This window comes from Coffea arabica, chromosome 3e (genome assembly GCF_036785885.1).
Source record: "Coffea arabica cultivar ET-39 chromosome 3e, Coffea Arabica ET-39 HiFi, whole genome shotgun sequence".
NCBI classification, from domain to species: domain Eukaryota; kingdom Viridiplantae; phylum Streptophyta; class Magnoliopsida; order Gentianales; family Rubiaceae; genus Coffea; species Coffea arabica.
This window is the reverse complement of record NC_092315.1, coordinates 9,496,692-9,523,755: the sequence shown is the minus strand read 5'-3', so window position 1 is coordinate 9,523,755 and position 27,064 is coordinate 9,496,692. Positions and strand designations below refer to the sequence as shown.

Below are 27,064 nucleotides of genomic sequence, written 5' to 3'. Positions count from 1 at the left end.
GCGGCGTGCGTCGCGCTTGGGCGGCGGGACAGAGGCTGCTGCCGCGCGCCTGTGGGCTTGTGGCTGCGCGAGGAAGGAGCTGCGTGTGGAAGGAAGATGGGCAGCGGCGGCGGCGATGGAGCTTCAGCAGCGGCGAGCGGCCTGGAGTGGAAGCATCGAGGGTCGGCGAGTTGCGAAGTGGATGGCTGGCTGGTCCTTTACGCGAGACGCGAGGTGGCGGCGTGAGTGAGGTGGGCGGCGCGAGTGGGCGGCGGGCAAAAGGGATTCGGACAACAGAGAGAGAGCAGGGGAGAAGGAAAAAAAAAAAAAGAAAAAAAAGAAGGAAAAAATTTTTTTTTTTTCTGTTTTTTTTTTTTAATAGAATTGAGATTGGAAAATTCGATTTTTGAATACCAAAACTAAAAATGAAAAAGGAAATTACTCTTATTTCTTTAAAAAAAATTTTTTTTTTTTTTAGAATAAGAAACCTCCGGCTTAGGCGTGGGCACGCCTAACTGCCCCTAGTCTTTTGACCATCCGTCGAAAATTCTCGATCCGTTAGCGTGACTGACGTGGGCACGTCTAACTGCTATAGAGTCCGCAGATCCTAAACGAAAATTTCTTTCCCTCAGGCGTGACCACCTGGCGTGGGCACGTCTAACTGCTATAGAGTCCGCAGATCCTGAACGAAAATTTCTTTCCCTCAGGCGTGACCACCTGGCGTGGGCACGTCCAACTACTAATTTCCTGCCACCAAACATCAAACTATTAATTGACACTAACACTTAACTAAAACTTCAAAAATGCATGAAAACTGAAACAAACAGTCTTGGGTTGCCTCCCAAGTAGCGCCTTTCTTTAATGTCTTTGGCTAGACACTTTCATGTTTTATTCATGGAGGATAAAATCGTGCAACTCGTTTCAGTGCTTCATCTTCTATGCAATCCTGATAGCCCTCGTAAATAGAGTAATTCTTGAGCACACGAGCTACAGTCTTCCATGGACCAGTAGATTGCGCCAAACAATCAAGCATTGATCGCAATTCTTCATCCACTCCTCCATCAAGAGCATTCAACGGTTCAAGATATTTTTCCATTACCACTCTTAACTTATTCCTGTCATGAAATTTCAAATTTTCTGGTATAATAAAATCAATTTCAGTAACAAGAATTGAAGAATAGGAGTCAGGAAAATATTGATTAAGGAGTGGAGAAGATGTCACCGCATTTGGAGATTGTTCACTGGATTCATTCATTAGAATGGGTTGCGGTTGGGGTTCCATTTCTTCCTTTTCGGCTTCTTTTTCAACTGCATCTGTAGATTTCTCATTTTGACACTCTTGCATCTCATCATCACTAGTCAAGCAAATTGCACTCTCATTTTCTTCTAGATCAACAACGGTTTTCGAGGGCAATTCTTCCCTTTGAGAAGCCAATCGATTTATTCTGGATGTCAATAGACATAGTTGATCTGCCAGATAACTCATTGCATCCTTCATCATCTCATTCCTCATTCGTGTCTCCTGTTGGAATCGGTATGTATTAATAAATAATTCACCCAATTCCTGAAAAGACATACCTGACATGGACGATGGTTGTTGAGACTCTTGCTGTTGAAAATCCATTGGCCCGGTCGCATAATCAAAATTGGAATTATCCCACCATCTTTGATCATACCCGTTTGAATAAGGGTCATACTGCGTTTGATATTGGGGTGGAAAATCTCCAAAAGTATCAATTGGAGCACTTAGATTATCTTGAAATGCGGGGCATGTGTCAGTTGAATAACCTGAGTCAAAATAAGTTTCACAATTTGCAACAGCCCATTGATCATTAGGAAAAACATGAGTCTCATAACCCCATTCAGGAACAAAGTCCAGTCTATCATCAAAATATGGAATGTTAGCAGCCATAAAAAAAATAAAAAATAAATAAATAAGAGAAAAACAAATTAAAAATGAAAATAAGGTGAACTCAAAAAGAAACAAATTAATCTGACACCAGTCCCCAGCAACGGCGCCAAAAATTGACAGGTGCCGAACCTGTGCAATAATAAATACCTGCTCAAATAAAATACAAATTCTGTATATAGCGGTAAGCAGGGTCGAATCCACAGGGATTGGGGATAATTTAATTTCTTCTCAAGTTCCAGATATGAGGGGTTTTTGAAAATGAGAGTAACTAAATTATTTGGAATAAAATAAAATAAAATAACTACAACTCAATTAACTAATCATCACAATAAAAATAATAATGGACGAACTCTAGCCAAGAGACAACTTCGGAGATGGTTCACTTAATTCGATCACAGATGCAAGGATTATTCCAGTTACTATCTGATAAATTAGTTATAGTTGTCATACACGCGATAAACAACCAACTCTTCCTCAATTTGTCGATAGCCAAGGTACGACCGTTGACTATTTCTCTAATCAGGAAACAACTCTACGTACGACCATAGAAGTTCAGTTCCCTAATTGCATGAATAATTAGAAGAGCCTAATTCTAACCAATCAACACGCTACGAGGGTCTCTTTAAGTTAGCATGTCTATCTCCCTGACACAAATCCAATCATGCCAGTTGCCACCAGTTTAGAATAATTAAACAATTACGGATTTAACTACCCTAATTGGCTTCGGGTTATTGAATTAATCTAGAATCCGGGCCCTGGATAATCGAATAATAAAACAACCATATGAACATAGAGCAGAAGATAGACAAATACCAGTGAATAATAGAAATAAATAAAAACTAATTCGATCTCACAAATTTAGTAGAACCAAGTCCTCCGTTGTTCCTCGACTAGATCAGAAACTTAGCCACGCCTCATGAGAAAATTTCCCCGTAATTCAACTGAGGTCCAGGCCATCAAAAGAGCCAAGAAAGAAAAGAAAACTAAAACTATGCTAAAAGCTGTCCCCCGAAGAAACGGAAACGGGGCAAAATAAATAAACGAAAGAGTTGGACCAAACCAAAAGAATGAAGTTCCCTATTCTAAAACAATTGCCTAACTTTTCTCCGTGGTCCCCACCGAATTAGGAACAAAAGCCACCCTCTATACGTTTGTTTCTCATTTTAAAGTCCAAAAGATGACTTATGCTTCTTATCCGTGGTCCCCGCCGAATAAATTGGAAGTCCAAGTACAAGAGGAAAGCTCCTGCCAATTCCACTCTTCTTGTTTCCTTTTGGTAGGAGGACTCCTACACATACAAGCCAACTACCGATAATAAGAGCTCTCCATCAGCAACCGAAAATGGAGTTTTTGGTAGCACCATATGGGCCCGACTTGTATATCTGCTGGAGGCTCTAAGGTGTGGAGGATTTTTCTCAATAAAATTCCCTTTTTAGCATTTCTCAGTTCCACTTCCTGTAGATAGGTCCAAATACCAAAAATGAGTATATATCAACAATTAAAACAATATTTGGCAAGGGCAAAGGAAAATTAACAATAAAATTACTAACAATTAACACCCTATCACTATTCAAGAATTTTTTTTTTTTTTTTTACAAAAAAAGGGGGTAATGAGAAAGAATTTTCAGAGGCAAGTTGATGTGCTGGATAGTCAAATTTTTAGTTCTAGTAATTGTTGTGTTTATACTAAACTTCAATTACAATCTGGTTAGAAACCTTAGATGCTGAACGCTACATAGTTAATAAGTTTGTTTGGATTGTCATTATTTGCAAGATTTTCCTTATTTGACTACCAAGTCACAAAATGTGTTGTCAGAGTTTGTTTGGATTGTCATACGAAAAATTATTATGTCTATCTTTGTACTTTTTGTGCCTTTTTATTTATACACTAATTATAACAGAACAAAACATTTTCTTTTTGTGTAAAATCATTGCTGGAAAATAAGATTTTTTGAATGATTGATTGTTTTGAAGGGGCATTTTTTTGTTAAAACATATTTTTCAAGGGACTATCATCAAATTCTTCAAGTTTGAATGCATTGACCCTCGAATCGATTCAATATGACTAAAAAAAACATGGGCTACATATACATTAGGTGTTTTTTGATTTTTTTTTTAAAAATTTTATTGTAATGGTGTAGATGGTTAAGTATTTTTGGAGTGTTTTTGAAGATGTTTTTAGTAGCATTTTTGAAATTTTTTATATTTTTATAAGATTGCATTTGTTTTTTAAGTTGTTTTTTGAAAATTTATTTTTGAATTGTTGCTGTAAACTTCAAAAACAAAATTTTTTAAAAAAATTGTCAATCCATATAGAGCCCATAACTTTTCTAATATATAGTTTGTAGTATAAATTTTGGTCTTGTGTAGCACCTAGTAATTTTTTGGGTTGTAATATACAAGAATAGATCTCCAGATCTGGTCCGTGCGAGAGACGTGCGAAATGGTTGGAATATTTTTTTATTTTTTTAACATTTAATTTTTATTTTTTTTTCCTAAATCTTTGGATCAGAGCATAAAATTCTGTACATTTGGGTAAAATATAACAAAGTCCCAACATAATAATCATCAGTAAATTCACCTTTAAATTTCTCACACGTAATTTGGAGATCTATTTGAAGTAATTCGCAAACATCTCAGTCCCATGTTTTGAACTCAATTTTCCCGATTTATGGAGCTGTGGAGTAACTAATCGAGTTGGCCCTGGTATCTTCACAAGACTAGGATAGAAAATTTTACGAGCTTACAAATATGCACATGGTATGCACGGGGATATGGTTTTTAAAATTTTGTTGTTTTTGTATTTCTTTTGTAATTTTGAATTCTTCATGAAATTTTGTTCGTTAATGTTTTGCAAAAGAGAAAAGAATAAAGGAAAAAAGAAAATAACTACCAATGTAACTTACACCGCATTTGATACTATTGAAGTTTAAAATTTGAATTCTGAAGTGTGAATTTAAGTGCTAAAAGTATTAAATTGCTACAAGGTTATATATATTTGATCTCTGACTGACTTTATAAAGTGAATTGCAATATCGCGCAAATATGATGATTTTATCTTTTAAAAAAATCTACTTCTATTTTTACCAGAGAGAGAAAAGTGTGTATTTGTCAGAGAAAAATAATGAAACAATTGAGAAATTGTATTTAAGTTTGCGTATTTTTGTATGTGTGTGTGTGTGTGTGTTAACAAAAAAAAATGTGCATTTTGTGTGAGAACATGTACGAGAATGGGTTGTTTGAGAGGAATAATAAGTGTAGCTAATTCAGAAAATTCAGTGAAAATTTTTCACTTAAAATTTTGAACAGAAATTAAGCAGTATTTATGTATTAAGCGATAAGGTAATTTTATTATCAAACATGCTGCTGATTTTGAAAAACTCTCAATAAATTAATTTTTAGCATTAAGTAGAGTTATCAAACACGTCTAGGGTTGTTAAATTATTAGAAGCATGTACTAAACATAATCTTTGCATCAAAATGCTTGAAGTTGAGTTTGAAAGCAAAATATCCAATTTTCCAGGAGAGGTCGTGTTTATAAATCAGCAGAATTATTGGAAATTTTGTCAAATTTCTTTGCTTTAGTTGATCAAAATTGAATACTTTTTCTTGACAGCAAGAACGTCTTCAGTTAATCAACATTAGAAACTTGGATTAACTCCACTTTCCACCTTTGAACTTATATTACTTCCTTATTTTGCTCCTCAAAACTTAATTTGGACACTTTGTACTCTAAACTCTTAATTTTGAATACTTTAAACCCTAAAGTTTCAAGTTTGTCTCATTTACATCTAATCAATAATTACATTTGCAAAATTAATGAGATAAAGGATAGTGAAAATTAATGACAATGTACCATTTTGTTCCAACTATGATCACTTAACTTTTTCAACAATTTTTAGTACATTATCATTTATTTATATGGTCTCAATTACTAATAATGTTAGTAAATTTAACGAGATAAAAAATAACACAAGTTAATGATAATGTATTGTTTTATTTTGCTATGATATCTTGGCACCTTTTGATTACTTTTGGCAAATTATAATTAATTTATTAAGTCATCTGTGCCATTAATTTGCAAAAGTTGTCATTGACTAAACTTAAATGGGACAAATTTGAAAATTTAACTTATAAAGTGTTCAAAATTGAGAGTTTAGAATGTAAAATATTCAAAATTGAACTTTCAAGTGCAAAGTAGGAAAGTGATACAAGTTTAGTGGTGTAAAGTAGAGTTTGTCTTAAAAACTTGTAATATTCACCAAAACTTGAGAGGCAGATGTTCCACACCAAATACTTATTTGACTTTTTTTTTCGCAATGACAAAATCTTTCCCACTCTTATACTAGGAGGAAAGGGAGCTTAAAGAAACTTGTGTAGGGATTGTAGGGTGAATCACCAAGTGAGATAAGTGCACTATTATACTCTCTAGATTTAACTTTTTTTTTAACAATAACAACATCTATTCTACTCCTATACTAAGGGAGTCTAAAGAGACTTGTGTAAGGATCGAAAGGTGAACCATCAAACCAAAAAAGTGTACTGTTGCACTCTTTTGATTTTTTAAGAATAATGAAGCACTTTGCTTAGTGCACGAGAGAGTTTTAAAGAAGTTGTCAGTGACTATTGGATCAAAACCCAATGTTTTTTTTAACTAAATCAAAAGGCCAAGAGCACCCTCAGTCTTGGAGCTTCATGAAGAGACTCCAAAACGATGTTTACGAAGTTATCCCAAATCTATACAGGCCTTGCAAAATTGGTTGGTGTCAAAAGAAGCGTCTTCACCCCGTCAACCTCGTGCATTTGAATTCGTAACTCTCTCTCTCTCTCTCTTGTGGTAGAAGATTTATGCAGCAATGAGCCAATTACATGAGATTTTCATGTTGAACCAAAGAACCAAAGATTTTACATGAGATTTTTCAACCGTCAAAGAACCAAAGTCAAAGTTTCATGTTGAAGAAATGGCTCTTTTAATTTGAATGTTCTGTAAAAGTTTTTGCCGTACAAGAAAGGGGTCTTAATGTTCCATTAATTATCCAAACTATCCAAAAACAATTTGAAATTGTTGTGTGAAGATCCATTTTCCTTCATAGCCTCCAAAGCCAAGCCTCTCCACTTAGCAGCATTTCTTCTAATTTCTTCCTTCTTTTCTCCACCTCCCATCAAAACATCCACACATCTCTTGATCTCTTCTCTCCCCACCACCCCATCTTCATTAGCTTTTGCTCTCACCCCGTTGCTCCAAACTTCCTCAATCAGCTTAGCATTTGTTGTCTGATCAGCAAAATGTGGGCATCCCACAATTGGAACACCAGCAACTAGACTCTCCAGGGTTGAATTCCACCCACAGTGCGTGAGAAAACACCCTATTGACTTGTGACAAAGTACCTCCATCTGTGAACACCATGGCACTATTTTCCCCTTTCCATTCAGCCCATTTTCCATCATTTCCTTTACTTCTTCATCTTCATTCTCCACTGCTCGCATAACAATCATGTAATGCCTGCCAGTTTCCTCTAATCCGTGCAAAATCTCTAACTTTTCATCTTTCTTTAACTTCGTTAGACTTCCAAATGCTGTATAAACCACAGACTTTTTGGGCTTTGAATCCAACCACTGGAGATAATCATTTTCGTGACATTCAAATAAATCAAGACTGACAGACTTGTCAGATAAATCATTCCCATTCGAATGAACACAAGGAAGTAAAGGTCCAATTGGGATCACATTCATGTGATCAACAATAGCTCTGATTGATGCTTCTTCCAACTCGGCAAAAGTGTTGACCAGTACGCAAGGCTTAGAATCTTTCTCCAGGGCTCTTATGTGCTCATGAAAAATAGGCGGGCCTGAAGCAAATTGTGGATCAGTGGGTACAAGAATGGTGGGCAAATCACAATTTTCAAACAACGGAAGATCAGGTAACTTGACGGAAATGGAGGGTTCAATTTTGCGAACGCCATCATATACACCATCCTGGCTATTGAAGTACTTGTGATAAATAGCTAAAGCAGCAGCACACTGAAAAGATAGAAAAGCAGATGGGATGTTCATTCCACTAGCAACCTCAGCTGCCCAAGGCATCATAATACCGTAGATTAAGAAAGTAACCGGCCGGTCCTCATCCGACAAAGTTTGGATCAACTTGGTGAGGTTTTTGGATCCAACATGTGTTAAATCGGCAAAGAAGCTATCAAATTTGATGTTCTTTCTTGACTCTGCATCGTCGTAGCCGTCGGAGAAGGAGGCAAAGGAAAGACCAGAAAAGGACGGCAGGTTTTTGATGCGGCTAAAGCCATAGATGGTGGTGGCAAAAGTGACTCGTGCACCAGCTCGTGCGAGGCTCTTTGCTAGCTGAAAAGTGGGGTTGAGATGGCCTTGGGCTGCTAGACAACTGATGAGAATGTGGTGCTGCTGATTCTTCATGGTGTTTGATGAAAAATCTTGTGTAGTCTTTTTGTGTATTGATGTTTCTATGCATTGTGGGCAAACGGAGGACCTAGCAAGGCTAAATATAATTGTACATGTGTTGATTTTTCTTGATGACTTCTATGGTTTATATAGTTTACGCTGTCCAAATCATCACTATTTTTTTTTTTTTACCAGCAACCATTTTTGACTAAGAGGAGGTGACGATTTGGAGAAAAACGTTTTTTTTTTTAATTTTGTCTTGGTTTCGTAGAAAATTAAGCACGGTGGGATACCGTTCATCATGGTTATCATTTTTCATCATGATAATGACTCCATCACTTATTGCCTTGACTAATGTTCCGCCAGTCTACCTAATTACTTAGGTTCATCGAAATAGTAAGCAGCCGTGTCAAATTATGAGTAGGAGCATCAATTGAGTTTTCTGAGTAAAATTTTGGCAAGTTCAAAGTCACTCACAAATCGAGACTCAACTAAGGATGGCAACGGGGCGGGGGATCCCCCGCTCCGCTGCCTACAAACTCCCCCCACCCCTGCCCCGTCTCTCGCCTCCTACTCCCCCCGCCCCGCCCCGTCTCCCCCGCGGGGAGTTAACAAAATTTTTCCCGCTGGATTAATAAAATTTTATTATAGTTAAATTTTAATAAATAATCAAGTACTAAAATATCAACACATCATCAAGTTATTATTCATTTTAATTTTACAATTGAAACTCATAAAAACAATCAAACAAAAGTTATTTGAATACAATCCAACATGATGAAATAAATACAACTAAAATAGTTAAGTTTTCACTTTTAGTACAAATACAATCACTAATTCATTATTGTGTTTGTGCTTTTTTTTTAGAAAAAAATGTTATTCTATTAAGTGTAATTAGAAATTTAGTATAAATGTATTAGTAAATTTAGTATAACTAATTAATAAATTCTATTAGTAGACATGTCTAATTATTCGTATAATTGATAATATCAATTATATTACATACACTAATATACATTATATAATACATCTAACTAATAATATCATTATCATAAGTTTATAACTAATTAAATTACATATCACATATAATTTTTTTTTGCGGGTGGCGGGGCGGGGGATGGGGGGGGGGAGTATTCCCCCGCCCCGTTTCTAAACGGGGGGAAAAAATTCCCCCCCGCCCCGAGAGCCCCGCGCGGGCACCCGCCCCCATCGCCATCCCTAGACTCAACTTCCCCGCCCCCCGCCCCGTTTCTAAACGGGGGCAAAAAATTCCCCCTGCCCCGAGAGCCCCCCGCGGGGCTGTTGCCCGCGGGCACCCGCCCCCATCGCCATCCCTAGACTCAACTCACGCTATTACATGAATTTCAGCTCAAATTGTGTTTGGTCCAAATTCATAATTAATATATAATTATATATAGTATATATTTTATAATTATAAATTACTATAATTTATAATATATATATAAATTATTAATATTTTTATGTCATTATATATATATATATAATATTATACTCGCCCCTCGAGGTTAGTTCAACTGGTCTTGGGGTAGTCATTCAAGTCCCAAGGTCCAGGGTTCGAACCTCTCTAATGCCTGAGGCTCTTGGAGGGCGGGGTACTTCAGGTGCAAGGTGATTAGTGCGGCAAAAAGTTGGGATATACCCTGTATTGTCAAAAAAAAAAAAATTATATTCACATATAGTTCGGAACATTTATTGGGCCTAAATCTAGCATGATCCAAGCTCTACTTTTATTTTATTTGGATCTAATATTTAAATCCAAACTTTGCCTAGTCCAATTAAAGCATAGGGTTAGACTTATTCTAGGCCCATTAATAGGCCTACTTATGAGTCCAAATTGCATACAAAGGTTTTGGTTGTATTAATTTGCTAAATTCATACATTGATCTCTGTTGGATAACTAGTTGAATTGCAGTACTTGACTGCTATATTTAACACCACACATATTACATAATTTTATAACAGTACCTCATCTTACACTTATTACATTACCAGAAAACTGAGGATTCCTGGCAATTAGTGTCTTGTCTTTAAATCATTTATCCTGCCTATATCAAGTATTTATTTAATTGGACGATTAACTGTTTCATTACCATCAACTACTGGCTGATTATGTACCATCAGATTATTGATTTTAGTATAATCAGGTGCAGTATGATATTTTTTTTCATTCATTTTGATTATATGTTTTGAATTCCAATTTTTCAACACTATCATTTTGCACACTTAAATTGATTTTTAGCACTTGGGATCGTAAGATGATCAACTATTTCAATTTACCTTAAACTATTATTTCGAACCCTAAGTTACTGATTTATCTTCAATTACCATAATCCAGCAGATTACAAATGAAAGTTTCTGCAACATACCACACTCGTTCTTTAATGTTAAGGCAGTTTTCCATTCAAAAAATTCTCAAAAAGATTGGTGTGTACATATGTATTTATCTACTTTCATAGCCGGCCCATAGGTGTTTATTTACTAATTACTTTCATAAAATATGACAAATGGAGTGATTTGGGACATTTTGATGGCATTAAGGCGGAAATTGCTCAAAATAAAATTCATAATTGAATGGTAATTTTTAGGGAAAAAAAAAACATAAACAGCTAATCATTCCAATAGTATCTAAACTATCAAAATTTTTCACATTCCAAAATAGCTAATTGTCATTGAGATGCATTTGACATACGATCCCTAAATTTGACAAAATTATAATTTTCGTGTTTAAAAGTTGTAATGAAATGTCCGAGTGCATCAAACTTTTTGCTGGGGCCATATTAGCATTTGGAGAAATTGTTATCTCGCTATGAACAAGCGCTGTTTCTAACCAAAAGTATCTTAAATAACCTTAAAGGTATATTGTTGAGGAACTGCAAATAAGAACCAGACAGAAGCAATGGATTTACCAATTGACAGGAATTTTGTTTTTTTTTTTTTCAATTCGATGGAAACTTTAAGATTTAGAAGACAGAGGAAAAAGGAAGAATTTGAAAGTCGAAAATAAATATAGTAATAATCTTAATAATTTTGTTGCTGGGCTGAAATTTGAGAATGAATGCAGGCTCCATATCCAATAATAAAGAGAAGAAAGAGAGACAATTTTGGATTGGGGCTTCTCTGGTCACAAGCACTAGAATTTCATTGGACTGCTTTTCATTGCCCATTTGGTGTGTCTCCAGAGTAGGTTTTGCCCCTATACGATTGCTTGATTATAGAATTGGAATGTGATTACATCTTTGCGGATTGTTTAGCTAAAGATAGCCTCAAGAAGGAGTCAGGGTTGTATCGTTTACAGAGCCCACTGGATATAGTTCGGAGATGGATGAGTTTGGATATTGTGAGAGTAACCACCTCCGTTTAGTATCTATATGTTGAGCTGCTTAGCTCTCTTTGATAACCAAAAAAAAAAAAAAAAAAACTCAATGTAAATAAAATTGCAAAATTTAAAGAAATAGAGAACTTTAAGTCATATTTGTCAGTGAAACACATATTATCGTTCTTCCCTGCACCTTAGAATTTGTCACAATTAACATTCCAAAAGTTACATGAACTTCCAGGTTATCCATATTTCAAACTAATGTACAAAAGGTTGAAAATTTACTTTAATTGAGATTTTGACTCAAAACTACTGATAAGTGACTAATTTACATAATAATTGTATGACATTTTATATTATTTTTAGTCACTTTGGTTATATTATTGGAAGAAAATGAATCATTTTGGCTATAATTAGTGAAAAATACTTTTAAGTGATTAAATGAGATTTTTATCACTTTTTACTTGGATTTTGTGTATTTTGACAGTTTCGATACATTTTCGTATTTCGACTATAACTTGAGCTACAATGATTGGATTAAGATGATTCTTGAACCAATTTGAAGATAAGAGATAGATCTACAACTTTAATGAAGACATCTGAATCCAGTTTGAAGGTTTTCCAAGTCAAAAAGCCGAAGTACAGTAGCTAATTTCATTTGGTCGAAGCTGAAACAGGGCAATGAGCAGTCAAGGGTATTTTGGTCATTTATCAGCCTACACAGATCCAAATGAGGTGATTCTTGATGCATTGGAAAGCTAACTCAAAGGGCTACAAGTTTCATGTTTTGGTCAAGAGCTAAATCAGCTTTTATCATCAAGAAAAAGTTCAGTTGAAGTTGACGTAAAATCGGAGCAGAACTGGAAATTGAACAAAAGTGCACCAAAATGTCACTGTAGCAATCCGGCCGGAACTTGGCCGGATTTATGGCCAGATTTCTGGCCGGATTCTGGTCAGAGAAGGCTGCTCTTTATGCGGAAAACTCAATTTCACCTCCAATAAGTCACATGCAATGCTAGACATGTGAAAAACATTACCAGCTGTAAAAGGGAAGTGTAGGCCTCATTTTCTTGACTTCCTTAGTCTTGAAATAGCCAAATCTTGCAAAAGAATGGAGAGACATACGGGAGAAACTTGGAGTGCAAAGATGTAGCTCTTGCACTTTCTGAGTAGTAGGATAGTTTAGTTTAGAATAGTGTAGCTCTTCCATTCTTGTATATTAGCTAGATTATGATGAAAATGGAGATGAAGAAGGAGGAGTTGAAGCTCATGTGACAAGGGTTATCTCTTTTCCAACTCTTTATCTTTTGTATTGGATTCTAAGTTTAGTTGATATGCAAGTTCTGGATTTTGTGTTCAATATGTGTCTCTAAAGTTTATGCCTTGGGTTTGGTTGAACTTTCTATAATTGTTAGTGTTTATTATTTGGTTATTTGATTGCTATGATTTGAGCAAGTTATTTAGCATTTTGGCTCTTTAAATCATGATTAATCTGGTACCATTGATTGTGATTATCTAAGGTGTTGTTTCTGCAATGAAAATTGAGATTTAACACTTGTTCAAGAAGTGCTAAACATAGGGAGTACACTCACGAAAGTAGAGGTGCACCTATGTGGTTTTTAGTGATTCATTTCATGTAATTTCACTGAAGAAATGAACTTGTAGCTAATTTCATAACCATGAGAATAGGTATGGATTAGTTATAAATATAATTGATTCACTACGAAAGTAGGATTCAAATGCATAAGGAAATTACACCATAACTAGCTTAGATGTAGTACTCAATGATCCAAATATAGCACTTGCATGAGTAGTTAGGTATACCACAACCTAAGGAGCTTTTATTTGTTATTTTGTATAATTTCAGTAGGTTAAATTTGTTATAATTCATTGATAGTTTAAATAATAGAGAAGCTTTAGTAATACCGGTAATTGTTTACTCTTCCCTGTGGGATCGACCCGATATATATCCTAAACTACTAGTTGACCTGTATACTTGCAGTGAACGGGTGTAATTCAATTTTTTTTAACTTGTACGTATATTAAAAGCCCATCAACTACTATCTACACGATGCCTAAAATTCTCAGGAGAGTGGAGAGAATACAAACAAATGCTTATAGAAAATTGATGTCCCAAAAATCAAATATCACATTGCTAAGACTGGGATGTAACAACAATCAAGATTCGGGTGAGTGTTTGTTTTCTTCTTCTTCTTCTTCTTCTTTTGTTTTTTTGAGCACCATCTGCAAAATATTTTTAAAAATTGAAGAAAACAAGCAATAGACCAGACTAGCAGGCAAATTCTTATCATAAACTACAGGAATTCTGGTTACCTTGGTGTGGTTCAAGACTAAAATGCAAATACTTTCAAATACGGTATGAATTATTTTGAGTTTTTTGAGCAAAAAATGATTTGTAACTTGAAGTATATGCGTCAAAGAATACATACATTAAGATAAACCTACCAAAGCTATTGAACTTCTCTTTTCTTCATAATTATGATTCAATAACTTCTCTTTCCTTCTCCTCTTCTCCAATTTTTCTCTACTTCTTATGCTTTTTTCAAAGGCCTCCTCTTAAGTCTCCCTCCCATGAATTTCATTTTATCTTATATTGTTTTTCTAATAAAGTCTCTCCTAAATTTTCGTAATGAGAGTTTTCTATTTCTCCTAAGGATTTTTAATGAGAATTTTCTATTCTCCTAGGGATTCCTATGAAGATTTTTGTGTTTTTTCTTTTTTTTTATTGTTAGATCTAAATTTACTTCAGATCTGAAATTTTTTTTGGATCTTGGGTCTATTTCGACATATCTCATCATCATTATTGGAGTTTAAAACTGTTGATTAATAAATTTGACGATTGCAACGTTAGCAAAAAGGAGATGTGGTGATATATGAGTTAGAACACCATTTTAAATTTTTTTGTATTTTTTACATTTGTTTAGAATTTGGTGCATGCATGTTTAATCTATTATTAGGGTAATGATGTAGATCAATTTGTAATGGATGATTTTCAGCAATTTGTTAATGAAGATTGCGTTTTATCCACAAAAAAAAAAAAAAAAAAAACCCTACCTAAGCTGAACAACGAAAACAATTGTTTATGAAGGAGGCCTTTTCCAAGAGGCCACCTCTCCATGAATGAAGTATGGACAAATGCAGCACTTACAAATGCATATGATGAGTTCAATTCTAGTTTAGCCTTCTGAAAAATTAGGGTTCTATCAATTTTCATTTTTTTAGCATTTTAATCCTAGAAAATGCTGGGTTGACTAGCCAATAAAACCTGCTAACATATTGCACTAATTAAATTGTGAAAATCTCATTATCAAATTAATTAATACAAATATAAAAATTCCAATCGTATCAACGTTAATATTCACTAGATTTATTAAGAATCAACTTACACCAGGGGTGTAAATTTGAGCAATTTATATCGCTTGAAAACTTATTACACACATTAAATTGTGAAAATCTCATTGTCAAATTTATTAATACAAATATACAAATTTGAATCATATACGTCATGTTTATTGATTTTAAAATTTGCTTTGCTTTCCTATAAGCTTTTAAGCCCTGAACTTAGTCAATTCAGAATCTCCCCCTTACCACTAAGTATTTGTTCAATTTATCCTACCTTTTCTTGTTTCTGTACGACTTCACCTGAACTAAAGCTAGAAGAGATCTAAATCACGGCAACTAAATTGCTGCATTGGAATTGACCAAGAAAATGCTACAATCCCGTTTACTTACGTTTGTCTTTGTATCTTTCCTTTTATCCGAACTAGACATGTTCTTTGCGAAAGTACGTACCAAACATGTCACATTCTTTGCGAAAGCTTGAACCTATCATATGCAGATCAAAGGCAAATCGAATTTTGATAACACAACAAATTTTAAAGAAATTACATATGACTATTCTTACCAAATCAAAAATTTTAGTGATATTTGATTTGACTTGGGAACGTTAAAATTAGTTTATTATAAAAAAAAAAAAAAAAAAAAACTGTTGTGCCTTTCGGCGGACGCTAGCCAAAAGTAGAGCATGAGGCTGCAAATCAAACTGTAATTCCAATTTTATCTATCTATTAATTTTAGTTCTGGGGAAAACAAGTGATTTTTATGTACGTAGGCCTAGTACATTTCTGGTTCACCATAAAAAGTAGCTGGTTAAATCTGTTCGAAAACTAGCGCTGATTGAAGTTCCTCAGTATAAATTAAATCAGAAGGGAAAAAAATTAATTATATTGGTCGGGAAATTTATCTCACTAGACTATTTTTATTGGAGAAAACAACCAAACTAGTTCATGAATACCAACGAACTACACAAAATTAAGGGTTCAGAAATTAACTGCTAAAAGTGTACTCAGTGGCAGAGCAACGTGGAGCCGAAGGACTGCAATTGCATCCCCTCTCAATTTTCTAGAAACTTTAAAATAGCCTGTAAAAATTTTAGAAATTATCTATAGTATTATCCCACTCTTGCTCCCCTTGAATTTTGATAGTATTCCATCTAACCTCACAATTGCCCTACAAAATTCTTGGAATCTTTACAATTGTCCTCTCATTTTCACAGTATTGGACCTTGAACTAATATATATTACATGATGCTATATTTTTTCTTTTCTATTAAATGTAATTTGTTTTTTTTAAGCAAATGGTATTTATATTTAACTTTTCTTACATGTCCATTTCATATGAATTACAGACCAACCAAACATTCAATCGACAATTCGATTATGTACAATTATTTGCCAATTTCATATGTTAATTAGAATATGCATCTTGTATTCTTAAGCGTAATTTTATGCCATTGGATGATCTGAAAAATAATGAATCTCAAGTTACATGTTTACTATAGCAAATATTTAGTTATTCTTGAAATCTACAAATCAACACCTTATACGTCTAAACTAATATTATTTCACCCCTTGAATAAAGGTTCTGGCCCCGCCACTGAGTGTGCTAATGGCATGGATAAAAAAGGAAAATAGAAATATTTAATCATTTAACCATGCACATTATGTACAATCAATTCAAGAATTAATAGTCATGACAAATTACTCCAACAGTCAAACAACTGAGTGAAGCTAGACAATTTAAAACATATGGGTTCAATCATAATTTTGAGTTATTATTTAGGATCAATGCCTATCTTCTTATGAAGGAAGAGTAAGTGGTGCAATTCCCAAAAATAAAAAGGGTGAGTGGTGGATAAACTTTCATTAATAGTGTGATAGATGATGATAGTTTGAGATTAGATTGTAATTTTAGGGTTTAAGTTAATAGTATGAGGTGCGACATAGCAGCGGTTGGATTTTAACCTATATCACTTGAGAGAGGGCACCAATCTTCTCCTAAACAACAGATGGAACAATTTTAGAACTTCCAAATTCTCAGCAATGAGCCTTTTTTTAAATCAATTTTTGTCTTAATCTTTTTCTTTTTTTTCGATGATTTCACTTAAATTAAAAGTAGAAGCTATTAAAAATCACCACAAGAAAATTGCTTGCATATTTGGTGCTTTTGTACCCTTCTATTTGCCTGAACTGGAGATGTTCTGTGCGAAATTACACACCAAACCTGCTAACTAATTCCCAACTTTCGAAAGCTTTCGTGAAATTTCATTCAATCAGATTCAAACACGAGTCAATTTTAAAGATTAAAGCTTGTGGCTCTAAATCAAACCGTATTTCCATTTTTGTTTGTTTATTAGTTTCAAAATTTCTGGGGCTACCTGAATCTTTATCGATTTACGTGGCCGAATACTGATAATGACCTAAGCAGGAATGGTGTCTTGTGAAGATTAATGGAAACGAAAATGGAGGACTACTTCAATTCTGGTTGAATACTTAAATAGGATGGAAAACTGACAATGGTTTCCACAGTAAATTAGAACCAATGAAAAGATTAATCTTATTAGACTGGTAATTAATTAGTCCAATATTTTGAAATGAAACAATCTTTTTTTATTCGAATAATTGTCAATCCATATAAAAAAAATCAGTTTTATATATACTACTGAGATAATCATGATTATAATGCCAAAAAAGTCATAGATTTAGGTCTCCACTTCTTTGTCTCGCCCAAGTAAGCTTTCGAAATCCGTAAGAGAAAGGGAACTCTATGACTTTTCAAATTTGGACCGCACAAGTTGGCACAGCTGTATTCAAGTTACATAACCCAAGGACCTGAAACAGTTCGCGTACTGCGTGAGTGTTCAGAATTTGTCTTGTACACATAAATAACATACTTTAAAAAAAATCGTGTGTCTCAATCACGATATCGATGTGCAGTCCACGTCATGCGTGAGCGTTCAGAATTTGTCTTGTACACATGAATATTATAGGAAGTGTAACACAAGTTTGATTCAATTGATAAGTATATATTTAAAAAAAATTATGTGTCTCAATCACGTTATCGATGTGAGAAATGTGTTGGTGTGTTTAAATCATATTATCAATATGAAAAATGTATTGGTGAATTATTTATAAAAACTCTTGTAAATCTCTTATAGTTTCGAAAGCATGCTCTAAATCGTGGTAGTAATCAGAGCCGAATCAATTCAAATTTTGTTCTGAGAAAAAAAAAAACACATGGGAAGTAACCATAGATTTATCAGGTAGCAAGACACAAGATTTGTCAAGGCAAGTCAAGAAGAAAAATCAGTACGATGATATTTGACAAAGGATTAATACTATGAATACCCTCTCAATTATTTCCTAGGAGAACAAAACAAAAATGTCCAGTGCTTTTCTCCAAATCGTCACCACAAACGTCGTTGGGCAACAATTCTTGTTATCCACACAAGCTGTATATAACAACGTCACTCAGATGCATCCTACACACAACTTAGCCATCCCCATCTCAAAATCACAATCACACGTTCCTGCAGTCATAATTATCACCATCTTCAAATTTTCTTCATACCATTGTTCATATCTTAATCTGCTCCCACCTTCAATAAATTCTTGGCTTAAATTCCCAGAAGAAAAATCAAGAAGCTGCTAAAAATGGTGGAACAAAGACATGTTCTCCTTGTAACTTTTCCAGCCCAAGGCCACATTAATCCATCCTTGCAATTTGCCAAAAGACTCCTAAGAATGGACGTACAAGTGACCTTTGCCACCAGCGTTTTCGCCCTCAGCCGTATGACGAAATTCTCCGGCAGTATCCCAAAAGGCTTGAGTTTTGCACCTTTTTCAGATGGTTACGATGACGGATTCCAGCCAAAGGGTGTAGATCCCACTGAATACATGTCTGGCATCGAGAAACAAGGATCAAATACCCTAAGAAATGTCATCAACACTAGTGCTGACCAAGGCCGCCCGGTAACGTGCCTGGTCTACACTCTTTTACTTCCATGGGCCGCCACGGCGGCTCATGAATGTCACATCCCATCTGCCCTTCTCTGGATTCAACCAGCCACCGTCATGGACATATACTATTATTACTTCCATGGCTATGAAGATGATGTGAAGAATAACAGCAGTGACCCCACTTGGTCAATTCAGTTTCCAGGCCTGCCATCGATGAAAACCACGGACCTTCCTTCCTTTATGCTACCTTCTAGCGATGCTATCTACAGTTTTGCTCTTCCAACTTTCAAGAGGCAACTTGAAACACTGGATGAAGAAGAAAAGCCAAAAGTACTTGTCAACACGTTTGATGCACTAGAGCCTCAAGCTCTCAAAGCTATTGAGAGCTATAATTTGATTGCTATTGGACCCTTGACTCCCTCGGCATTCTTGGATGGGAAAGATCCATCAGAAACTTCCTTCAGCGGTGATCTTTTCCAAAAGTCAAAAGATTACAAAGCATGGTTGAATTCAAGGCCTATTGCCTCAGTTGTTTATGTATCATTTGGCAGTTTACTGAGGCTGCCTAAGAAACAAATGGAGGAGATTGCGAGTGGCTTGTTGAAGAGTGGAAGGCCATTTTTGTGGGTGATAAGAGCGAAGGAAGATGGAGAAGAAGAGAAAGAAGAAGATAGACTGAGTTGCATGGAGGAATTGGAAGAGAAAGGGATGATAGTGCCATGGTGTTCTCAAATTGAGGTGCTGACACATCCTTCATTGGGATGTTTCGTGACGCATTGTGGATGGAACTCGACGTTGGAGAGTCTAGTTTGTGGGGTGCCGATGATCGCATTTCCTCACTGGACTGATCAAGGAACCAATGCAAAGTTGATAGAAGATGTTTGGGAAACAGGTGTGAGGGTTATACCTAATGAAGATGGCACAGTTGAGAGTGATGAGATCAAAAGATGTATAGAGACAGTGATGGATGATGGGGCGAAAGGGATTGAATTGAGGAGGAATGCTATGAACTGGAAAGAATTGGCAAGGGAGGCAATGCAAGAAGGTGGATCATCGGACAAGAATCTAAAAGCATTTGTTGAAGACGCTGGAAAAGGTTACTAAGCTGAGTCAAACTTGTAGATTAGTGTAGTAAGATTTGTTTGTCTTTTTTCCTTGTTTTTCAATAGGGGATTTTCATGGATAAATTTAGTGTTTGCATGTTTGATAAGAGTACGTAGGGCTTCTAAATGTTTGAGTTAAGCCAAAGAGAATCCTAAATATGGATTTGGCATTACTATATTTTTGCTAAATTAAATACTTTTCAGTCTTCACCATAAATCATGCATTCATAAATCATTGTCGTCACTATTAAGTAAAGCATCTCATTATAAAATGGTTTGATGGTGTGTATACCTGAAAGGATTCTGGCAATGTCATGGAGACTGGTATCCCTAAAAATTGCAGAAATTCTAAAACTCTCTTAATTCTTAATTTTTATTACTCGGAATTTTAAATATTCGCAAAAGTATTGCTAAATCAGGGGATAGAAATACCTAAAATATAGGAGAAAAGGATAGAGTTAAGATAGATATGGGCAAACTAGTGACTAGGAGTTGTTTGTAACTTTCAAAATTATCAGGTCTGAAATATTCCTATTTTCTTACTTGAAAATAGACAATTCTTTGCACAATATATGATAAGATAAATTACTAATAACCCCTTGTGATTTCATCTATTGCCACATAATTCTACTAAGGTTTCAAAATTCCACTTAACCCCTTACGGTTTCATGTAAAAAAAATAAAAGTACAAAAGAACCCGGGCATACGAAAGTGGAGGAATTAGAAGAATCAAAACTTTTAAGCATACAGAATGCACTTTAGAAAGGGAAACAAAAGACTTGCAAGATCTCATCAGGTTGCAGGAAGTAATTTCCAATTTGTCACCCGCAACATCAGAAACATGTAAATTAGACAACTACAACCCATTTAAAAAAAAAAAAAGGGAAAAAAATGAGGGCTAGAGAAGTTCTGCAAAGGAAGAAACAAGAACCTTTAAAAGTATATATATATATATACCATCATTTTTGGCTTATCATTATTCTCAATCAGAAGACGAAGACAAAGATAAAGAAAAAGAGAAGAAAAGGGGCTTTCTCGTCGGAGATGAAGAAATGAAGAGAAGCAGAGACAGAGAGAGAGAGAGAGGATGAACGAAGAGGGAGAGATAAAAGATGGTTCTGATCCAATAGCTGTGACCAAAAAAGCTGATATTAGGTAAGGTGGCAAAGAGAAATAGGCCCCAACCAGTCTGTTTGAAAAAGAAAAAGGACTATTACTACTATTATCACTCTTTAGTGGGTTGGAACCGTTGGATGAGCAAAAGACTCGGTGGCTCACAAACGGAATTCACATCCCAATTTCCAACCATCAGGTCACGTGAGCAGCGCATGAAGGACGATAATATTTCAGCAAATCCTGAACTTACACGTCACCAAAACCACACACCCTGTGCAGACTTTCCTAAGCACTTAGTCTACCTTAGGTTGATTAGGTTGATTAGGTTGATGAAGAGTCTCCAAGAGAGGAAAGAAAGCCGTCACATGTAGTTTTCTGTACACAGCTGACTCATCAGGATTTCTCGAGTGTGCTTTCGGGTCCCATGCATGCATGGTAATGTGTACCTTGTCATTGTCCTTGTGTCGTTGGCTTGGTTATCGAGTGACATATTCCCTTTCGTCATGTTTGTGAATCTAAGATTGTATAATCTTGCTTTGCTGCAATGTTCAGCCTACAAAAAAAAAAAACTTTTCCTGCTTGTGACTAAACAATTACAACTACTAATTAGTAGTAAATTGTGCACGTTGGCATTTGGAATAGTCTTCAAATGATTGAGATCTAGGCTAGTACCGCAAACGAGTCGAGTAAAATCGAATTTTAATCTAATAGAATCGAATCTCGACTTAATTTTATTAAATTCGAACTTAAATTTGAGTTCGACGAGTTTTCAATATAAAAATCAAACTCGAACTCGATTCAAATTCGAATAGAGTTCGAGGTTAAAAAAACGATTATTATTTATTTTTTAAAAATAAATAAAATAATAATTATTTTTTAACCTCAAACTCAATTCGAATTTGAATCGAGTTCGAGTTTGATCTTTATATTGTAATAATTTTTAATAAATAATAAAATATTATGAAGATATATGTAATTTTACTATTAAAATAATATATATATAATCGAACCGACTCGCGAGATAACAAATTGAGTATCTTTCACTACTACAAAAATGTCATTTTATGACATTTAAAAGCGTCATTATAGCTCGATGTAATGACGTTTGATCTATAATGACGCTTTGCTAGAAACGTCGTCCATTCCAGCGTCACTATAAGTTCATGACAGTTATATGAGTCCTAATTTGTAGTTCTATTGGCATTTATAAACGTTATTATTTATCGTTTTAATGACACTTTTAAATGACAAGAAATGCTAGAGAACAGTTAAAGTTATATGAATCTAAAGTGATACTCGATGCCTGTCATATATTGGATCTATCATGACGCTTCTATTATGTAAGTACAATAAAATATTATGACACATTTGCCGTATAAGTAGAATGAAATATTATGACACTTTCATGGTGTAACTAGATTAGATTGTTCTGACACTTGTTAACATGAAATTTTGTGAATATTATGAACCGCAAAACTCGAAGTGGTGACACTTTTAAGTGTCAATACATCATATTGCATTAGCCCTGTATCCCATCCGAGGTTTTATACCCAAAAGCAGAATCACATTTCATCCTGCCTACACAATATAGATTCTAATTTTTGGACTAATAAAGTTATTACTACCACCTTATAAAGGAAAACCAAGGCGATTTACATTTTCATAGTAATCACTGCAATACAAGTAGCCAAAATGGTGCAAAAGTACTGCATCGATCCAAGGAACTGACATTGCTGCTATGTCAACAAATTACATACCAATTCAGAGATTTTTCAAAAGTTATGAGTATTACAGTAGCATTGCCAATACATATCAAAGAAGCAATAGTTCAACAAGAACTCAACAAAAAACGCATTGACAATGTCTTCAGAAAATAGCCATTTGACCCAAGGACGATCCTTTAGTTTTCTTCAAGAATCACCTACAAGTGTCATAAACCAAGAAATAGAAGTTACAATCACATCTACAGCTCTTCTTTTACAGTTTTAATGTTAGAAAATAAATAAAAACTAAGTTAACCAAATGATAAAGATAAGATAAAAAGATTACCAGGTTTATTGGCCAAGCAATAGCTACTCCAATTGCATCTCCAATCTTGAGAAAATTATGGTATGGCCTCATTAGCTCTTCATCATTCTCCACAGGCACATTCACATGAATTTCACACCAATGTGATCCCAAAGGTATGTCACCAACTTCAACAGTTGGATCCAAATTTCTAACCACATGAATCCAAGTATCCAAATTTCTAACCACAAATCACTCACGGAATATCTTCTAAAGTAAAGATACCAAAAGTATCAAAACAGAATGTTAGCACCAATCCAAGTGTTCTAGACATATCAGAACAGAATGTTCACATATCCAGGTGTTCTAGACATTTGAGTAATAAGAACTAATCCAAAAGTATCAAAACAGAATAATATCAAAAGGAAAGACAGCAAAAGTTCAATTCCAGATTGTAACACACAAACTATAAAACAGATGCTAGGCACAAAAGAATAACAGTCTACGGAATTCAAAATTAGTCCAATAATGTAGCCAATATCAATTTGAGATAGAGAACTTTGACAAAATATTAGCAACCAAACTAATCAGCAATAGAAGTTCTACCCAACTGAAAATAACTGCCACGAACTTTAATGTATTGGTAACCTAAGAGTAGCAGAAACTTAATGTATAATTTTGGTTACCAACAACTCCAATTTGCTTCAAGTGGAAAGGGAATCAACAATCCGTGCTCGCTAAATGGAATCGAAGATGATGGCCGCTACAAACTTGAAACTGCATTGATGGAATAAGCTTGACTTAGTAACCGCTTTTTTTTAGTCACAAAAAGAATATTATATTATGAAAATGAAGCCTGAAGAGGCAGAACAAAATGATACAACATGATCCCGTATAGTTGTGGTATGCATTAAGCAGAAGAGATGTCAGTACTCAAAAAAAGAAAAAAAACATTTACGTCAAAAAATTATTGAGCAGTTATGAGTAATTTATCATCACATATGAAGCTTATTGAGTAAAAAGAAGTTTCTAATGTCTAGTACGCAGACCAACTTTTTCAATTTTTCAATATTACTATTACGCATGAAAGGGGAAGGAAATTGAACTCTATAAAATGCAAGAATGGTCAAACTAGACTTCATTTTGGCCATCATATGCAAATCTTGGCATCACGCATGACCTATGCTTCATCGCGTGAGGCCCCCTTCACACTTTCACTGAGACATTAGAGATCTTGAGTTACAAGAAGTCAACTCCAAAGCAAAACACAGATAGAAGGAAAAAAAAATCAATCTTGGAGCCAAAAGTCTGTTTCTGAAAGAAAACACATATAATATACCCTACTCACCCAAGAAGCATACAATCTAATATCATAGTACTTTTTTTTTCAATGACTTAGTTAAGATTTTGTTATCACTCACGTACCGTAAACAATGACTTTGCCAAAAGCAGATCGACATTGCAATTCTAATCATTTCTAAAGTTCAGCACGCATGAAATAATTTGAATTTCTATGGTCTTAATTAGGCATCAAATCAGAAGTTCACATCTTCTACATAACTACTTTTTCCTAATGAAAAAATATAACTCTTTCACTTTTATGTGGTTAGGTACCATAAACTCAGGCCAGTCTACAATAGCAATTGCTTTGATAACACCAATAGCAACGTAGACATTTTGAGTAAACTTTTGTCCTTCTTTATCCATGCCTACTCATTCAATGCAAGCTTTTTGTGTGTTGTTTGGGGGGGGGGAACATTTTACTAGGATCAGCATTTAAATATCTCTTACAGCAATGCTGGCTGCTGCAAATAGTCCAAAATCAATTTCTCAACTCCTTCCAATCTATCAACAGTGTATTGCCCAGAGAACTGCAAACCAAAAAATTATTTGGGCAGTAAATACATATATCAAAGAACCAAATAACAATACTCTGACATAAACTAGCTTACCTGATTTGATAGGGAAGGCTGGTAACCCTTCACAGGAGTGTTGAAACCTGAGTTTGGCACATTAACTGAAGTACTGGTATTTTCTTGCAACTTCTATAGGAAGAAAATGAAAAAGATGAATTGAAGGAACCATCAGAAACCAAAAAAATGTTTCATAATCATGCCTAATGGCATGTGAGATATGCAAACATTTGAAGCCTATCTCATAAAAAGTTGGATTAATACCCGTAACCTGGTATTGTAGCAGTGCACGTATATTCAATCAACAAAGTGGTTTGCAATCTCATTATACTCGGTGACAGGCCTGAAGTTACAAAAAAGGAAAGCTAATCTTCCAATTCAGAAACTGAAAAAAATGAAACTTGGAACGAATAGAGTGAACAACTACAATTCATTTGCGCACTTGCCATGCTATAACATGCTCCTACTGAATCTTCACCCAGGCATATTAATCAATAAAGGGTAAACGAACATTTGTATACGTGCAGTAAAAGTGTCTTATATATACTTACCATATGGCCTAAAAATTTTACCCTTTCACCACCTCACACTCCATGCTAAAGTGAAACTGTTAATAATTAGAAATAAAAATTAAAAAGTGACTCCTTAGAATCCTCACTGCTATTAGTACAATCTTATAATTGAGTTTAACGAGTTATTAGTTCTCAAAAGGTAGCCTATGAGATTGGAAATGAGTAAATTCAAAATGATACATTTCATGATTTTTTTTTTCAAAACAGTGATACCATTCCAACTGGATGATTCTGGTACTAGGTAAGTGGGGTTTTCCCCACAACAAATATTATGTGGGCAAAACAAGACACACTGAAAAACTCTGTTAATTCTGCCATATTGCGTCCGCCACATACTCGAGCCCAATTTAGAGACCCTGTTGACTGCCCGGTTAGGCATGAGTGAGCAAGAGAGGGAGGTGAAGGATCCTGTAATTGAGGCCATGGCTGGATCAAGAGAGAAAAATCGATCTGAAGAGAGGAAGAGAAGGAAGGAAAATTGGGAAAGGAACGAAGTGGCGGAGAGCACGAAGAGTATGTATAGTTTACTTTGAGCCCCTTCAGCATAGATCAATCTCTCAATTAATTGCTTTTTTTTTTTTCTAATTTCAGTGAGTTGAAGGATCAAAAAATTTCGAAACAAAAGGGAGGTAACGAAATGGAGAACCCCATTAGGTGGTCTCTGTTTTGCTGGTTATCAGACGAAAGGCGAAAGAATTCTTCAAGCCGAAAGGCCAATCATGCAAATTGTCATCGGCTTTATCGGATTCCAATACACATCTACTCTTCTTGCCATTTCGTCTTCCCCAAATCCTTAACCCTCCGTCACCCACCTTGCTCCTACCCCATTTCCCATGCGTTCCCGGAGAAGAAATAAAGTAATAAAAAAAATCTATCAATTTTGTTGAAAATGTATAGGTTACCTGGTAGTAATCTTCCTTCAAATGGCAATTTTCAATGAACACCGTAGCTCCACTGTTGCTAAAAGCCCAGATACCAATTCCCGTTCAAACTCCATGCTAAAAACTCCATGCTGTTGTTGATTATGCTACCTTCTTAAAGGTTTACCTGTTTGTCTTCAAATTGGAGAGAGTTAAAAATCGGGTGGAAGAAAGAGAAAGAAACAAGGGATTCGGTGGTGAGAGGGGGGAAGGATTTAGGTTTTTTACAGAGAGTTTATTTGATTGAGGGTTTTAGGAGAGAGCACTGGGATGAAAAAAGAGTAAAGTACATTGGATTCATTGGAGTAGTTAGAATATTTCCCCCAAAAAAATGGCGCTGAAGTGCAGCGCCATTATCTTTCCCGCTTTTGTTTTTCATTTTTTACTTCTATCTGGATAAGTTAGAGTGATACGATGTCGTACTGGTCATTTTCTTTGTCACTTTAATGACGTTCCTTACTGCATGTTACATTAA

General features: G+C 35.0%; 2 protein-coding genes and 1 long non-coding RNA gene across 3 annotated transcripts; 1 reads left to right on the top strand and 2 right to left on the bottom strand.

Moving 5' to 3' along the window:
- Window positions 1-6,836: 6,836 nt before the first annotated feature.
- On the bottom strand, window positions 6,837-8,406 carry LOC113736965 (UDP-glycosyltransferase 75C1-like). The gene has a single exon (XM_027264195.2). The coding sequence runs from the start codon at window positions 8,315-8,317 to the stop codon at window positions 6,920-6,922; it is 1,398 nt and encodes a 465-aa protein (XP_027119996.1). The 5' UTR covers window positions 8,318-8,406; the 3' UTR covers window positions 6,837-6,919.
- Window positions 8,407-18,437: 10,031 nt separating this feature from the next.
- LOC113736895 (crocetin glucosyltransferase, chloroplastic) lies at window positions 18,438-20,278 on the top strand. The gene has a single exon (XM_027264093.2). It carries the CDS (start codon window positions 18,653-18,655, stop codon window positions 20,060-20,062), a length of 1,410 nt encoding a protein of 469 aa, XP_027119894.1. The 5' UTR covers window positions 18,438-18,652; the 3' UTR covers window positions 20,063-20,278.
- Window positions 20,279-22,870: 2,592 nt separating this feature from the next.
- LOC113736566 (uncharacterized) lies at window positions 22,871-26,906 on the bottom strand. The gene is made up of 6 exons (XR_011842220.1): window positions 26,572-26,906; window positions 25,362-25,440; window positions 25,137-25,229; window positions 24,976-25,055; window positions 23,227-23,961; window positions 22,871-23,098 (listed from the first exon to the last, which is right to left on the bottom strand). It is a non-coding gene; the product is annotated as an uncharacterized lncRNA (long non-coding RNA).
- Between the last annotated feature and the right edge of the window lie 158 nt (window positions 26,907-27,064).

Coding starts and splice junctions, on each gene's coding strand:
- LOC113736965 (XM_027264195.2), bottom strand. CDS start 8,317: ATGAAGAATCAGCAGCACCACATTCTCATCAGTTGTCTAGCAGCCCAA.
- LOC113736895 (XM_027264093.2), top strand. CDS start 18,653: ATGGTGGAACAAAGACATGTTCTCCTTGTAACTTTTCCAGCCCAAGGC.